The sequence below is a fragment of the Serpula lacrymans genome, assembly GCF_000218685.1.
Source record: "Serpula lacrymans var. lacrymans S7.9 unplaced genomic scaffold SERLAscaffold_15, whole genome shotgun sequence".
NCBI classification, from domain to species: Eukaryota; Fungi; Basidiomycota; class Agaricomycetes; order Boletales; family Serpulaceae; genus Serpula; species Serpula lacrymans.
The window spans coordinates 969051-985870 of record NW_006763304.1 but is presented as its reverse complement, the minus strand read 5'-3'; the positions used below and the strand labels follow the sequence as shown (position 1 = coordinate 985870).

The 16820-nt window shown below is 45.1% G+C and overlaps 8 protein-coding genes across 8 annotated transcripts; 5 read left to right on the top strand and 3 right to left on the bottom strand.

The window, feature by feature from the left end:
• Positions 1-190: 190 nt before the first annotated feature.
• Positions 191-1532, bottom strand: SERLADRAFT_478706 (uncharacterized protein; the record flags this gene model as incomplete). The annotated part of the gene is made up of 7 exons (XM_007323431.1): positions 191-434; positions 494-681; positions 741-939; positions 992-1035; positions 1099-1222; positions 1298-1444; positions 1520-1532. 6 exons carry the CDS (start codon positions 1407-1409, stop codon positions 346-348), a joined length of 756 nt encoding a protein of 251 aa, XP_007323493.1.
• A 178-nt stretch (positions 1533-1710) lies between these two features.
• SERLADRAFT_401578 (uncharacterized protein) lies at positions 1711-2901 on the bottom strand (the record flags this gene model as incomplete). Its single annotated transcript, XM_007323430.1, has 7 exons — positions 1711-1868; positions 1917-2047; positions 2099-2109; positions 2164-2258; positions 2308-2400; positions 2457-2663; positions 2719-2901. The coding sequence occupies 7 exons, from the start codon at positions 2812-2814 to the stop codon at positions 1833-1835; spliced, it is 669 nt and encodes a 222-aa protein (XP_007323492.1).
• Positions 2902-5235: 2334 nt separating this feature from the next.
• SERLADRAFT_363828 (uncharacterized protein) lies at positions 5236-5887 on the top strand (the record flags this gene model as incomplete). Its single annotated transcript, XM_007323429.1, has 4 exons — positions 5236-5302; positions 5392-5503; positions 5565-5690; positions 5745-5887. The coding sequence occupies 3 exons, from the start codon at positions 5422-5424 to the stop codon at positions 5885-5887; spliced, it is 351 nt and encodes a 116-aa protein (XP_007323491.1).
• A 2599-nt stretch (positions 5888-8486) lies between these two features.
• Positions 8487-9213, top strand: SERLADRAFT_478702 (uncharacterized protein; the record flags this gene model as incomplete). Its single annotated transcript, XM_007323428.1, has 3 exons — positions 8487-8573; positions 8639-8809; positions 8911-9213. The coding sequence occupies 2 exons, from the start codon at positions 8793-8795 to the stop codon at positions 9131-9133; spliced, it is 240 nt and encodes a 79-aa protein (XP_007323490.1).
• A 163-nt stretch (positions 9214-9376) lies between these two features.
• SERLADRAFT_401574 (uncharacterized protein) lies at positions 9377-10605 on the top strand (the record flags this gene model as incomplete). The annotated part of the gene is made up of 5 exons (XM_007323427.1): positions 9377-9839; positions 9916-9968; positions 10100-10125; positions 10184-10309; positions 10373-10605. The coding sequence occupies 3 exons, from the start codon at positions 10101-10103 to the stop codon at positions 10513-10515; spliced, it is 294 nt and encodes a 97-aa protein (XP_007323489.1).
• A 193-nt stretch (positions 10606-10798) lies between these two features.
• SERLADRAFT_478698 (uncharacterized protein) lies at positions 10799-11410 on the top strand (the record flags this gene model as incomplete). Its single annotated transcript, XM_007323426.1, has 1 exon — positions 10799-11410. The coding sequence occupies one exon, from the start codon at positions 11111-11113 to the stop codon at positions 11288-11290; it is 180 nt and encodes a 59-aa protein (XP_007323488.1).
• Positions 11411-12416: 1006 nt separating this feature from the next.
• SERLADRAFT_442849 (uncharacterized protein) lies at positions 12417-12893 on the top strand (the record flags this gene model as incomplete). Its single annotated transcript, XM_007323425.1, has 3 exons — positions 12417-12498; positions 12554-12679; positions 12751-12893. 3 exons carry the CDS (start codon positions 12417-12419, stop codon positions 12891-12893), a joined length of 351 nt encoding a protein of 116 aa, XP_007323487.1.
• Positions 12894-12969: 76 nt separating this feature from the next.
• On the bottom strand, positions 12970-15850 carry SERLADRAFT_478697 (uncharacterized protein; the record flags this gene model as incomplete). Its single annotated transcript, XM_007323424.1, has 7 exons — positions 12970-13390; positions 13446-14174; positions 14226-14248; positions 14301-14324; positions 14385-15307; positions 15363-15663; positions 15714-15850. 6 exons carry the CDS (start codon positions 15526-15528, stop codon positions 13117-13119), a joined length of 2139 nt encoding a protein of 712 aa, XP_007323486.1.
• Positions 15851-16820: the final 970 nt, after the last annotated feature.

Sequence of the window (16820 nt, the reverse complement as noted above, 5' to 3'; positions counted from 1 at the left end):
TCGTGTTCATAATGACAACACTTCTAGCGTTCGGTCCCCACACGATCGAGCCTTACTCGGAGACGCAACAAAAGTTTGATGACGATCCAGGGATGAGCCAAAACCTGCATGATGCAATCCCGAATAAACTGGCAGACGAGCCTCGAGGTTGAAGGCGAGATTTTACAACCGCATCAACAGATGGCCCTGTAACAGAGAAAAGTAGTCGAGACAAAAATGGATTATGCAACCCAGCCGTAAACAAGTACAGAGTCGCTTCTATACATCGACTTCTTACCAGTATACTGTGATCACACTCACATCAGATACTGTCATTGTCTTTCCCCCCTCTGTCTTCTACGCCAATCAGTTCTTTTTGGCATTGATGATGTCGACGAACTCAGGCTTCAGCGATGCTCCCCCAACGAGGAAACCATCCACGTCAGGCTGGGTAGCTGCAGGTATGTTGTCAGCACACCTCCATCTCAGTCCTACAATTTCAGACGATACGCACAAAGTTCTTTGCAGTTGGCAGCTGTCACACTTCCACCGTAGATGATCCTAGTGCTCTCTGCCACGGCAGGCGATACAGCCTTGGCGAGGTACGAACGAATATCGGCGTGTGCTTCCTGGGCTTGAGCAGACGTAGCCACTTTGCCAGTTCCGATGGCCCAGACGGGTTCGTAAGCCACCACGATTTGGCTAAAGACGAGACGTGATCAGGACTCCAGCGTGCTCAAAGATTTTTTCAAAAGCTTTACCTGTAGTCCGACTCCTTGAGGAGGTCGACGGCGGCTTGGAGCTGTTTCTGAACCACGATGGCGGTCTCGCCAGCTTCGCGCTCCTGGAGAGTTTCGCCGACGCAAAGGATTATTTTGAGGGATGCGTCAATGGCCGCACGCGTCTTTTGCGCGACCAGCTCTGAGGTCTCGTGGAACAATGTGCGACGCTCAGAGTGACCTGAAAACGGACATTAGTTTATTGAGATAAGATGGGGAGAAATTGTAGACACCGAGAATAACATAGGGTATGCCTGCATCGACGAGTTGCACCGGGCTGCCGGATTGAAAGACAAGTAAGTATACTGCTGCTAGTTCGCGATCAACCGTAGAAACTCACCTGATCTCTCCAGTGAATGCTCCTGAGTTCTTGACGTAGCAGTTTTGTGCGGCTACTTGAATGTCCTTCCTGACGATCTCCTTGAGAGGAATGAGGTACAACGATGGGGGTGCGATGACAACCTCTAAATGCGAATGAAGAGAAAAGGAAAATCAGATACTCCAAAATACCTGTCACTAAGAATACCGAACAATCTCACCGGTTGAACCGTCTATGTTAGCCTCGTTGAGCACTTTCACGAGAGCCTGCTTTTGCTCCCGCGAGCCCGGGTTCATCTTGAAGTTTCCACCAACGAAGAACTGACGAGGCATCTTGATCTATGATAATAAAGGAGATGGACGTATAGCTAGAAGTGGGGAGTGGTGTTAGAAAGGACAAAGAGATCTGGCAGCGCTGGAGTATCTTAACATCGATTACTTACATTTCTTTGAAATATCAGTGATATCACGTTATCTTACTTTTCACTATCGCCCTTCGGATCCAATAACCGATAATCAACAACTCCGAGTGTCCGACCGTGTCTCGTGGACAGAGCTCAAGCAGAACACCTGACGCCTAGCTATGCGCGACGAAATAAGTATCTCAGGGACTTGCAGTACTCATGAAGCTGGAGATGCTATGTGAATTCAGTATGGAACCAGCAAGTCAAAAGAAAGATAATCGTGACAGCTCTAACATACAACTTCACTACCTTTACATATACTACAAAATCCCCTTCACACTAATATATTTTTTTATACTGGTGCAGGAGCTGTCCTGAGGTAAGATTGCTAAAATACTTTTGAGTCATAATTCACTTAGTCAAGAAATAAATTCACCTTGTGGAACGTAACCTCAGGGAACAACACCTTAGCTTCATCGTTGCTTACTGATGGGTGGACGATAACATCTTCACCCTGCTTCCAGTTGACGGGAGTAGTGACTTTGTACTTGTCACCGAGTTGCAGAGCTATTTAAACTGTTAGTTTCACACTCTTTTTATACGGTATATAGGTCTCACAGTCAATGACACTGAAGAAAAAGAAATCAATAAATGAATCAATATACAAAGAATGAGCTACCCACCGTAAAATCTCGTCGAAGTTCCTGCCAGTGGCAGCAGGGTAAGCGATTGTTAGGCGTATGACTTTTTTGGGATCTATGACGAAGACAGTTCGAATCTAGGATTTGTATGAGTAGTTGCCTTGCTAGTTTAGTTAAGAAACATACGGTGAAGGGCAACCCCTTTGCGTCACGGTTAGTAGCATCTTGCTCATCCAACATGTCGTAAAGAGTGGAAATCTTTCGGTCCTCATCTGCAATCTACATATCTGTAAGTTAGTCTCAACCGATAACGAGTCTGAGGAACAAATACATACAATAGGGAATTTGACGTTGGTGGGGCCGACCTTGGCACCGAATTCATTGATGTCTTGAACCCATTTGTGATGGTCCTGAAGGCCGTTGGCAGAGATACCGATGACCTTCACGTTGCGTTTGGCAAAGTCGTCTGCGCGACGAGCAACTTCCCCTAGCTCAGTGGTGCAGACTGGCGTGAAATCACCGGGATGGGAGAATAAGATAGCCTAAGCAAAGTCGTTAGACCACACGGCGATATCGTATATGATGTCGAAAACATACCCAAGAGTCACCGATCCAGTCATGGAACTTGATAGGACCTTCAGTGGTCTCAGCGTCGAAGTTTGGTGCAATGCTACCGAGACGAAGGGAAGACATGGTGGAAGTATAGGTGGGGGTGGTAAATGAGATGTATGGGAATAAGGCGAGAAGATAACCCGAACTGTATGTCTTCGAAATGCTATCATCCTTTTATAATCCAATGGCTTGACATTATCGAGAAATCATCATCGAAGAATCATTGCGCCTTTAGTTCCCACGCTGACTGAATATTAGGGGTTATCGTAAGAGCTTGGGGCCACATAATTATTTGGCGGGTGCTGAATGAATGAATAAGCTCGTGGATGTATCCTGTGGTCATTACCACACCACAACCTCTGTCGTGTGTTGAAGAATAAAACTACGACAGCGATGGCGAGATTTTGAGGTTAGTGTTGGAGTAAAAGAGAAGAAGGTTGCGCTGACATAAGCTGCGGTTCTGTCATGTGATCAATTCAGTAATACTAAATAACGACATTTGAACGCGATCACTCTGATTGCAACTTTTGATTCCAGCACCGTCAATCACGATAACCATTCGAATAGGCGCCTTCTGTGAATTTACCATCTATACATATATACATATACGACTTTTAGCCAGCTGCAGCGCAAGCTTAAGAAGGAGAGCTATGGAACATTAGTACTGCTGGGGACTCGAAGCATTGTCGAAGAATCAATATCAAAGCCTCGGGGAAGCCATATAATCTCAATCTCTCATGATTTAATCTTCCTTGGGTAAGGAAGCCAATCATTACTGGTCATTAGGTCTTCAGGTACTTTCGGTTTGACGATAGTTATATTAGTCCTGTAATCCGTCCGGCAAAAAACGCGAGGTGTCAATACTTTACGCTGATTGTGCTAAAGTCTCTCAGGCTTGACCTAAAAGGAGCAATATTAACACAACTTGCCACCTCCCAGGTAGGGTACCCACATCACTCATGCGATCCTGGACTTCTTATCTCATTTCCTCCGCAATAGCTAAAACGAATCCAGAGCGTATGTCACTTACTTGACACACTTGATACCTGTGGCGTATCATCTTACCTCCGTATGCTCTCGAAACGCCAGTTTTCGGAGTTGGTCCGTTGCACCCTGCTTGTCTGGTATTATACACGAAAGGATTAGGACTTGGGAAATAGGCTGTCCTACCTTGACATATCACATCTACAAAGCAATACAGGAAGCAATGTCGCTTTCTTCAGCAGGGAAATCAAGGGTTGAACACTTCATGTATATGTGGTGCGTAGATATATCTTTCTGCTTGACTTGGGATAGGTAATGATCTAAACCTGTTGTTTGTTCGGAAAGAAGCAGAATTTGCTTCGAATTGCCATCCCCGTATCTCCAGTTAGCGGCTCCTCTTAGTCGCGTGCCACTGAAAAGATAGTGAAGCAAGGCATCCGAACAAAATATATGTTCACCCGACTCCAAGTATAATGTTCCCAAACGTAATGATGCATTAGGACGTTGGAGAGAGCTTTATCAGTGCTTCAGCTATACGGCTGAAAAGTTAACCCTGCCAATTAGCTCGAGAGCGTGAGTTTTGGGAGGCATTGTCATAATCATGACAGTCAGAACGAAGTTCAGATGAGGGATACCAGTGAGTCCGGTGGGTTTGTTGAGGTACGTACAATCAGCGTACAGTTACGATCAAGTTACATAACCAACACCAACTGATAACGATACAATGGTGCGACACTCACAGTTTTTGCCTCCGTGATCATACGAGAGACTCAAAGCCGTTTCTCTACGATCATGTTACCTAGAGCTCTCGGTAGCGCTCGTAATACTTGCATTTGCTTTCAATATTGGGGCCAATGGCGCGGTCTTACAAGCGCCCGCCGTTGCGGGCACAATCATTTTGCGACTTCGAGTTTCGTATCAAGTTAACACTTGATACTCCGTGGCACACACAACGAGGCTTCCGCGAAGTACGTTGCTTATGTTAAATACCTATTTTCATCCCTTGAAACTGACTTTTGGGAGTCCTTGCTAGCAATATATCTCTCCCACGTTGGTCATTCGTTAGCTACCAATAGTCCGAACCCGAAAACAGCGAACTTAGGTCTCACGAGCCGAGGATGTAACTCACTATCCTATTATTCTCGCTCGAACTTTATCATTGTCTTTACTTGCCTCCTGCAACGCACTCGAGTCGTCAACGGCGCCCGGCACCGCAACATTCCTGCACCGCCCTTTGCCATCAAGGTCGTTCTCCGGACTTGGATCACATCCCCATACGAATTGTCTCCAACAGGACACGTGTCGTAACCTGTAAAACGCAATGTCCGATGTCCAAATGCCTCCTGGCTTTACATGCATCGAAATACCAAGCTGCCATCTTATGAGCATGCCGATGCTCATGTGTGCCAATTTTACAGTCACCACCCATCACAACGCTGTAATCTAGTATAGTTTGCAATCCCATGCTTTGATTGCTCTTCAGCTAGACTTGATGTTCTGGCTGTAGGTATCGGCTTGCTCTCGCCGTGAACGGAACGTGCATCTGAGCACACCGGCGATCCAAAATTTCCTACATCTTACACAGGTAAGATTACATATAGTATCTATATCTTTCGTCTTAAAGGGCAGTTCAGCTCAACGGCTTCTCTTACTGATTTTTCTCCATTCTTTCAGTTTGGGCAACATCCCCTAGCGATATCACGAATGATGTCTTTTTTCAAACGTCTTGTGCTTTTGACTTCCATGACCATGTTTACTGGCGCGGCTACAGCATATTTTGGCAATGGTAGATCTTCTCCACGTTGTTCCCAATAACAGTCTGATCATGTGTGTTTTCGTCATCGCAGCCACTTTCTATGATACTGGTCTCGGTGCTTGTGGTGTTCAGAGCAAGGACTCTGACTTCATAGTCGCCCTCTCCTCTGAATTGTATGATAATGGAGCTCATTGCTGGAAGCACCTCACCGTCACCTGTCAGTGAATCATTTTCTTATCCAGTAAACTGACTGACATTTCATCGAACACAGATGAAGGGAAATCGATAGATGTGACAGTCGTCGACCGATGTGCTGGATGTAACAAGTACAGCATTGATCTCTCCCCAAGTGCCTTCTCTGCGTTGGCTCCAAAGTCGGTCGGGCGTATGGTTGTTGATTGGAGTTACGCTTAGTTAAAACTGCAACCATCTTTGTTGTACGGATATACCTGCATAGGAATATAGAAGTATAGTAGTATTAATAATAGCTTAATGTATCGCAATATGATGGGTATTTTGTGTGGTTAAAGAGCTATTACCGTTTTCTCCCTGAAAGACCTGTTGGTAGTCTTTCATTACTGCAGTTGCTATATGTGGCTGGTCTACACCTGCGGGCCTCGAATTTTGAAATGAAGACAACTTTGAATCGTTTTCTTCTTTAAGTTACAGTCAACTGCTTCGCTGGAATTAAGGCGTTGGTCATATCGTGGTATCTTGCTTACACTACGAGCAATTGCCAAAATAGCAAGTTGCAACAGTCTAACACCAGAGATGCAAATGGAAAACTTTCACCGGTGTGCTCCAAGATTGAACAAAGAATCAAAAGGTAAAAATATACATGTTTGGTCTTTATCTATTCTTCACTGCTAGTCTTTGTGGGATTGCATTTCCCTGTCGCACAAAGGGAAAGATAAGTGGCAGCTCTGGAACAGCCAAAATTATCTGCAACAGTCAAAGAATAGGCTTACTGTGATTATGATGTTACGGCCATATCCTGGAACGGGATGGTTTGGCTCATTCCATAAAGGAATAGTTATGCAATATTAGACCCATTGTTTACCTTTTCACTCCCAATTATGGTCTGGAGCATAGCCATAGTAGGCTTTCAGTCAGCGCTGTGCTTTTGGTATGTCGCACCGAGTGATTTCGGCGAATGCTCGTAGTGTTAGGATGCCCGGTACATGCCCGATCACTGCCTCCTTGATCATCCCGCCCAGGCCACCGGTATATCTTTGTTAGATCTACCTTCACGAGGTAAAACTTCCCATGTCGACACGATGCGATTTCGGCGGATACAAGCTTCTTTCCTCTGCAGAAAATCTACTACCTGGCCCGGGAAAACCGTAACTTGAACATGTACATAGGGTTACAACGAAGTTTTTCTGCCTGACACCAGAAGTCAATATACTGGTAAATTGAAATCATTATCTCTTTCGTAAGGGCATCATAACGATAGACGTACAGATTCGTGTCTGACACGCTGAAATGCCAGTGATGTTACAGTAATCAAGTTAAGTAATACCTACAACACTCGTTTCTGTTTCAACTTTTATGTTCCATATATCTCACTTTCTCTCTCAACCCGTACACGCCGTGAATTATGGCAAGCATCTACCTCAATGGCGCTCCACTAGTTGAGGTGAAAGTGCTGCATCCGTTCCCTCCCTTTTTTGTCACACTACCTAGCGTCAAATCCGGATATGGCGTAAATATATTAATTTGGAAACATCAAACTTATGGTAAAATTTCATCCTCCAAGATGATCAGGCGGTCTGTGGCACCAAACGGCTTTCATAAACATCATTTTCTACCAACTGCTTTTTGCGCCACTTTCTCGAGTGCCTCCTGAGTGTCTCTGGACGGATTGCTGAATATGTGTAACTCTTTTCGCGCGGACCCCCGACGCCGGGACCATATGATTATGTCTCCTGCTAAGCAGACATCAAGCCACTAACCTATCCTTATTTCATCGCCCACTTTAGTAAGTTTCACTGTAACGGTGCAAGGAAGCACAGGAAAGGTAAAGGCGGCTGCTTGCCCCTGTTGTAATCCCGTGCTTCAGGTATGTGCCAGCTTCATTATTCACAGTGCTTGCTAATGACTTAGGGAGGACCATGGCCGAGCCAGCGTTTCTACACTATGCCGAATAGTATAAAAAACCTATTGTAAGTTCAGCATTTCAGCATCCAAATATTCGTTTCTCCCAGTTTTAAGCCTCCATCCTCTATATCTAACGATGTCTTCCTTCAAACGTGTTATACTTGCATCGTCCATCGCGATACTGACCAGCATGGTCTCTGCCTACTCTGGAGATGGCATGACTCCCTTCTCGAATTGGTGACGATGCTTAGCTGATCGTTACAATTTTTGCTTCAGCTACATAGTACTATACCGGACTCGGTGCTTGCGGTGCTGAGAGCAAAGACACCGACTATATTGTCGCCCTCTCCACTGAGCTCTACGATGACGGAGCTCACTGCTGGCAGCATCTCACCGTTACCTGTCAGTGAAATTTCCTTCAATAGTCCTTATATGTATCATTAAACGGCTACACTTTTCATATATACAGATGAGGGTAAATCGATCGACGTCACTGTCGTAGATGAATGCATTGACTTGTCCCCCAGCGCCTTCTCTGCGTTGGCTCCGGAGTCGGCTGGGCGTATCCCTGTCCAGTGGACCTATGCTTGATTGAGGATGTAATTTTCATTAGCTAAAGGAGCTATAATATCGTAGCGCAGTAATGGGATAATGGTGCTTTACTAGAGTGGCAGTGCGATACATTTTGTTTTCTTGTTCGGAAGTTCCTATTACGGGATAGCAAGTAATTTTGAATAGTGCCAGTTCTCCGTGCTCGGTATTGTTGCTTCACTACGACTGCCTTATCTGGCCCAAATACCTTTATATGTCAAGATGAAGTGTGCACGTGCTTGACCAAACGCTCTTTGTTTGGTTCAGAGGCTGTAGCCAAACAATAGGTTTCCGAGATTGGACTCCGACGCCAGCACATTCCGATAACTAGGCTTTTGTTGTAACTCTTCATCTAAACTTTTTTATGCTTCTCATAGTTCGGTTTGAAGGAATCAATGTAGCTCTATGTGTAAGTTCTCTACCTATAATGATAGTTCTCTTCATTGATCCATAATGATTCATACAATACAACAGTGCACAAATGCAAGGATCAAGTCCGAGGCCCGAGATTTAAACTTAAAAGAGCCGCATCAAACACGCCTCGAAATTAGATGTGCTCATGCAAGGAGCGCCATGGATCGCTTCAAACAAAGTTAGCCCAGGACGGTACCGGTCCAGGGGGTAAATTATGCACTCCGAACTTCGGTAATTATCTCAATATTACGGCCACTACTTGAAGGGTTGATCAATCTCGATTTCCCGCTCATGGATCTGTCATGTAAATGCATGTTCGGCGTCTCACCTAGGCTCGGGGGTCACACTGGTGCAATGATTGGTTCCATGCCTCAAAAGTGGCATAGCTTTCACTCGAGTGGTTACCTGGAGTCGTCTTGGATCGTGCGACTTCTATCTCTGGTACAGAAAAGTTTTCTCTATGGCGTCATATGCTGTCAAAGGCTTGAATATCTGAAGTGGTCTCTCCAAACACGTTATATCATGATCGTTTCACTTCCACTCTTCATTCTTTAACTACTCAGAGAGATGCTCACTACATCAAACTATCTCTGTTTCGGTGGCTATGGCTGTGGATTTTGGCACCGAGCACACTGTGGTCAATGCCTTCGTTGGACTCCACAAATCCGTTGGGTATGTTGCAACTCCATAATTGGTTTCTGCCGCTATAAAACACATGTAGTATAACGTTAGTCTCGGGTTTGTTTCAACCTAGTAAGTTCATCATGGCTTGCATGTGCATCCGATAATTGGCCCGCACACAACGCCGATTATGTTAGGCACCCATTAGAAGGCTTTTACCTCTCATCTTTCTCTTTTTATGCTCTGTGTCTGTTCTTTCCGCTCATCCGGTCTTTCCGATCCAGTCGCAGATTTGGAACTTATACTTACCGCCCAATATGGAATGCAGCAGAGTAGTATAAGGCAATATCCATTGTCCAATATGATTTACTCATCGTTGGCACCCGAGAACTCCATGTTTTTGTTCACCCATCATTTTAAATTTTTAATATTGACCACTTTACTAGGTACCTTTTTAGTGTCCTAGGACTTCAAACAGCTCTAACGGCCAAAATTATCTTTGATGTTCTTACGCTGGACATCGTGTCTACAAGGATCCGCATGAAGAGGTCTTTTGCCAATAAATATCAAGCCACCAACCGTTCCTCCTCTCATAGCCCGCTTTAACAAGTTTCATGATAGGAAACATACACAGGAAAAAGTAAGTCAGGGTATCCATTCTTGTCGTAGTTTCGTGCTTTAGCCGTCACAGCTAGCCTTCTAATAATAAGGATAGAATTGTTTCGAGTTACTAACCCTTCCCTTTGTCGAATCGTATAAAATGCCCCTCGTAGGTTCAACATCTTAGTATCCAAATATTCTCTTCTCTCATCTCCGCTGCTCTTCTTCGCACTCTATCTAACAAACAATGTCTTTCATCAAACGTGTTTTACTTGCATCGTCTATCACGATGTTGACCAGTATGGTCGCTGCATATTCCGGCGATGGTATGAATTATTCTAAATCACCCAGGACGCAAAATTAACTATCATATTTTTCTCTTAGCTACTTATTACTACACTGGTCTTGGTGCTTGCGGTGCTGAAAGCAAGGATACCGACTACATTGTCGCCCTTTCCACTGAGCTCTACGACAATGGAGCTCACTGCTGGCAACATCTCACCGTTACCTGTCAGTCAAATTTCGTTTATTAGTCGTTGTATAGGTCATTAAACGGACACTATTCATATACAGACGAGGGTAAATCAATCGACGTCACTGTCGTAGATGAGTGCGAGGGATGTTCAACATACGACATTGACTTGTCTCCCAGTGCATTCTCTGCGCTGGCTCCAGAGTCGGCTGGGCGTATCCCTGTCCAGTGGACCTATGCTTAAGTGAGGCTGCATGCTAGTATATGGGTTATAGTGTCGCATTAGTGGAATAATGGTACTTTAATAGAATAACAATGTGATCAATCGTTTTGGTGGTTATATGGGTTGCGTGAGCTATTAAGATCGAGAAGTGGCATCAGTCTTTAACTACAGTTCCCCCAGTACAAAGCTTAATAATTTCATATGCTAAGATGAAGTACGCATGTGCCTGATCGATGAGATCTTGTTTGGTCCAGAGGCTGTAGCCAAACAACATAGTAGCGGCTCCTCCGCTTCCGAGTCTGCCAGCACATTACCGTGACAGTCAGTGCCTACTCTTCCTCGTTAGTTAGCTCACATCTGAACCGCTAGGCCTTATTTTATTCAACTTGGACACGGCCTGGAAATACGCGACTTAGGTCAGGTGCAAAGTTGGCTTTTATTCTATAAGCCCTTTGTGCAGCGCGCATAGACTCGGAAATGCCATCACCAGATGCACACCTTGCTGTGCACTTATAGTGGCACCATATTACGTGTTTTTATTTATTTTTATTTAAAAAGCTAGCTATCAATCAAATCGATAGTACGAGCCTGTCGTCTTTGTGAGGTTGTCCTTTTGATGGGTACCAACCTTACTCCTAAAGAGACGATACTACAGGAAAGACCAACCCGCTTCTCACACGCATGTAACCACAGCATCGCAGCAATGGAGGCACGGGGTATACTTCTCATGGCTGCACCGCAATCTCTCCTTCTCGGGTCGATCTCTAGACTGGTATATCCCAAGCTTGCCCTATAAGCACACGTCTTCTGAAACTGAGCACTGTTACAATCTTTTGGACTATGCTGAAAGGTAAACCTTTCTTTTCTGCCTCGCTACTAAATTCAGTGGATCAGGCCTTCTCTTACGACCTGCATGTCACTATTGGAGTGATATACTTCATCCTGGCCTGTTTTTGTGTATAGACTCTCTTATAGTTTCGCCACGAACTATATCCCATTCTCGCAACCGCAGTATCCGGCCGTTGATAACGTTACAAGAAAGTCTTGTTTCTATATCAAGCTACCTTCACCTCGGGCGTTACAAATTGTATTTCGAAGTGCCGTGGTCGATGTTTCGTCTGACCTTCACAGCTGAACTAGCATCACTAATTCTATTTTGTGCTCGTCTCATTGAAGTTATCATCGCTTAGTATACAACATATCATCACCTGTGTTTCAAGCTCGCATGTCTGTCGCGGCCAGCATATGTACGTTTGAGAGTTTGGCCCGCATACCGCGTTGATTATGTTAGGTGCGTACTACAATAGCCCAACCTTTGTTTCCAAACATCCGTATCTTTTCAACCTTATTCGACTCTTATTTGATCGGTTCCGAAGCAGTCGCTGATTAAGCAAGCTATTTGCACAGCAATTAGGACACAGTGAAGTATTCCATGCATAAGTATGATGGTCTTCCGCCTCCTCCAGTGCACGATCAGGTGATCAACGGCGCTGACGGTAACTACGCTATATTTCGCGCTCAGCAATCCGGGCCTCTATCGCAAACACGAGTCTTGCTTGTCCCAATCAGAAGATGCTGAAGTTGAAGCCGCGGAGACGTGCCGTTATAGTTTTCTCGTGATACTCTGATGCCCCAAACCCACTAAGCTGCTCTCGCACTCACCTCATCCTTTCTGTTCTCATGGCCCACTTGTACGAGTTTCAAAACTATCAAGCCGATGCCCGAATACAACAGTCAGCTGCCAATGTCGTCGCAGCTTGAGCATATCCTCCGGTCAACCCGCCAGAAGGCCATGCTAATAGCATGAGCAAAATTACTCCTTGTCAGTGTTTCTCTCCTCCTGGTGAATTGTTTAAAAGGCCCTTTGTAACCTCATCACTTTATTCTATCCCTTCAACTTACCTTCAACACTACCGCTAATAATGTCTTTTATCCTCAAACGCCTTATGCTCGTGTTGTCTATCGCGATGCTAACAAACATGATTGCCGCTTATTCTGGTGATGGTACGTCTTTCTACACGTTGCTCATGGTTTTCGAATCTCATGATTGTCCTTTCAGCTACTTACTACGAGACTGGCCTTGGTGCTTGTGGTACTGTAAGCAAGGACACCGACCATATTGTCGCTCTCTCCACCAGTGAATATGACAAAGGAGCTCACTGCTGGAAGCATCTCACTGTTACCTGTAAGTACGCGTGTTTTCTATATTTTTCCTTATCCAGCTCATGGGGCGGTCGTATTCTTTATTGAAAACAGACCAGGGTAAGTCCGTTGACGTCACAGTAGTCGACGAGTGTCCTGGATGTGGGGAGTACGGTATCGACTTGTCCCCTAGTGCTTTCTCTGCACTTGCTCCGGAGTCTGCTGGACGGATTCCCGTTGAATGGAAATTCACCTAAAAGAGGATACAGCTTGTCATTCATAAAATTCACTTATTGTCTGACTCTATCATAACACTATCGTACCGTCGAGTTTGATATGCTTTTCATGCTTCTTGTATACGCTACTCTTTGGTTATAGTCCTCGTCACGTCATATAATACAACTGCTTTAATCTTACAGGAAAATACATCAAGCATAACAGCAATGAACTAAATATTGTCATGAAGTGGTGATATAGGCCCTATAACGCTTTGCTTACACCTTCCACCTGTACGTTCCATCCTTTTTGAGGGAATCCAGGAGTTGAACCATTGTTGCCATCCCACCCTGCAGCCATCATAGCAATAGCATAAAGTAAACCTCCGGAGCCCGGGAAATAAGGGGTAGGCACTCTGACACCTCCGATCGGCATCCCGACATCATCAAATTGAAACAAGGGATGGAGAAGCCATTCAATAGCCTTTTCGGTGTCGCCATTACGAGCGGCAGACATCGCAAGCATTGGAAAATCCCACCTGTCACCGACATAGAGTTTATCCTAAGTCATCCCTGGCAAGATATGAGGCTTACCCCCAGAGGTTTGTTATGTTCCAGTGTGTCCATACTTTCTCAGCGGTGAGTTTTGCGATGTCCAGATCGACGTCTGCGGTTTTGGGTAACCATCCATACAAGCCGACTAAATCGGGATGATCATTTGTGAAGGTGGGTGTATCCCAGAAGTCGCTGGGCATCCCCTCATAGACGGCATAAAGCCCATCTATAACAGGCAATGGTGCAAGGTCTTTCTTTACGCTTGTCCAGTTACCGGGCACTTCTTCACCCAGTTCATTCATCCATCGTTCTGCCAGATCCAAACCAAATCTCCAATACGCTAGTTCGAAGGCAGGATTGATGGTAATATTCGGGCTTGTATCTTCGGCAACAACTTCCATCGGAGGTCCTAGGTCATACACTTTTGTACTCTGATTATACCATGCGAAGTCTGCCATCCAGTTTGCGGTCTGGTTTACTATGTTCTTCCACTTCTGAAGCGTTGCTTGCGTAGGAAATGCACGATATTCGTATTCCGCAAAGACAAGGGGATGAGGCTGTTGCCAGATAAGTAGTTCATTTATTTCTCCAGGAGCAGATCGTCCCGATGGATCTGTCATCTTGGACCAGCGTGCACCAGTGTCCCAGTGTTCTTGTACCTGTGCCCGCTCGATAGAACTCTCAAGAAACTGGGAATAGATGCTTATTGGACGGTCGAGGAGGTCCCAGTTCCCCCAAAGAGCCCAATGACAAAGGTGCCAAAAAGCCCTGGGAAAAATCAGTGATACGAAATTTATATACATAAGGTCAGGGACTCACATCTCCATATGAAATTTACCGTACTAGATATTCGTGGTCAACGAGACTATACAGGACAATAAGAGAAGTGCGTACCCAACCAGTGTTCACAAGTCCGGACTGGAATGTGCAATGTGAGAACTACAGTCACGATAAATATAATGAGCATTTGTCACATACCTCTTGAGGAGGGGTGCTACCTGCTTCATTCACTCTCATAAGATACCTGGACAGGATAATCCTTCTCTGTAGCTCATAAGCCCGTGGATCTGTTGAACCTGTGAAAAGGTCGACGAAGCCGCTGTTTTCCCAATAATTGCTCCATGAGTCTGTGGAGGAGTGTTCTACATTGTCGAATGTGGGTACAGAGACCATACCATTCGGAGAGTACAAAACAACGACTTGAAACGCTGAAGAAAGCAGTTTGGGCTGCAGAGTATATCGATGCGTTGTAGGAGAATCACGGGTGATATTAAATTGATCCCCGCCGACAGCAGTATAAAACGTCGTATTGTACATGGTGTGGCTGATTTGGGCGTTGGCACCTCTTCCTAGACCTCCTTGGATACTCAACGAAGTGGTATGCTTGGAAGACATATTAAAATATCCGACGAAGGGTGCCTCAAACTTTGCGGAACCATCATTCCAAGGAAAATCTAGAAATAAGCCCAACCTTCCGGTTTGTAAGAGAGTGGATTGGATTTTGATTCCCACTGCATCGTGATCTTGAGCAGAAATCGTTTGGATGATGATTTTCTCGCCTTGCCATGAGAATTCACTAGTGATGACACCAGTCCAAAGATCAAGTTCTTGGAAGACGTCCACTAGATCATTTTCGGTAACGTTCTGAGGCTGACCAGCTTCATCGAAAAATACGAGGCCAGTGCTTCCTAAGTTGGCGCGATTCGGATTGGCAATCAGCCATTGCTCGATTGAGGGATCGCCTCCAAACATGTAAGTTACAAGGCGATCATGGTTCCACCAGCTGACGCCAGTGTAGTTTTCGATATCGTCCAGAGATGAGTTGGGCGGGAATGTGTCGTTCTTCCAGCCCCAGTAGGACATAATGGCATAGGGCAAGAATGTTTGAAGGCCCGTTACATCTGCAGCAGTAACAAATCAAATTTTATAACTATACATCACTGTCAATCGCTATACCTGCACCAAACGCAAAGTTGCCGTTACCAATTTGCATGGGAGTTGTCAGGCTTGAAGCATTGCGAGACGGATTGTAAAGAGAAACGACGGCTTTACGGTCAATCCTAGCTGCGACATGCAGGGTCGAAACAATAACGAAGATGAGAAATGATGTTAAGGCGTGCATGAGTTCTGCTAGATCCGAGTGATAGTGGTGGACCACAGAAAATATTAGAATCCTAGGGCCCGACTTGTCACGAAGGCGCCGACTATTGGAACCATGAAGACAGTATCCCCCCCCATTATTGCTTTATAATCCGATCTTGATTAACATGTGAGTATCATGATATTCTCTAATAAACAGCCATTCACCTTGTGACGCGCTGTGGCGGACCGGTACTGCCATTTTTTCCAGACAGCGGTTACAAGAGTGTTCTATATGTGACCGCTAGTTTTAGATCTGAATACTGGTGCTAGTAGAGAGAAGAATAGCAATGCCGGTCCGCCACAGCGTGTCACAAGGTGGATGGCTGTTGTTATTTATTGTTCAAGGGCCCCAAAATTAAATAAGTGCAAATATCCGTTTTTGGCGGGGTATCATCTCAAAAATATTGTAGCTAGCTTTTTGTAGCTAGGCTTTAATAAGGAAGAACTAATACTTGTACTGGTTCTTCATAAAAATTTATTATGTCTTCTGCTCTTGGAAAACGGAAGGCAAGGGATGAAGATACCGTGAATGATCATGGGTGAGTGTAATAAGCTATAGGATGGACAGGTGATCTCACATGCTAGTTAGTTCTACCCTTTTCGTGTCCAACCTCCCATATACCGCCACATCCACGGATCTTCAAACGCTTTTCTCAGATTTTGCCCCTGTTCGCACAGCGTTTGTAGTTCTTGAGCATGGCACAGGCGTGTCCAAAGGCGTAGGATACGTCTCATTTGCGATCAAGGAGGACGCTGTTAGCGCATTTGACACGATCACGGAAAATGGCATTACCCTTCAGGGAAGAAAGCTGCGTACACAATGGGCTGATAGCAAGGTGCTTCAAATCTTTCATCTGGTATATATGTGTCTTGACATCCGTTGAAGCCAAAAGACAAGGAAAAGGGTGATGTAGTGAAGGAACCAAAGGCTCGTCCGACTTCGCATGTGTCGCATCCTCAAAAGGTCAACGATCCTTTGGCTATCCGTACTATCGTTATATCTGGTCTACCAACGTCCATAGACGCAAAAACGCTCTGGAAAAAAATACGGAAGCATAAAGGCGCCGAGAAAGTTGATTGGCCTGCCAAAACTGCTGAAGGGGATGAAGATGCTACATCTGGTATGTCACTAGAGACTCGCTCCAGGACAGATGCTGATAATGGACTATATGCTTCAGCTACCGTGATTTTTGCTACGTCTGCCCTCGCTCAAGAAGCAGTGAATAAGCTTCATGCCCATGTCTTCAAAGGCTGCTTACTTTCTGTTACGCT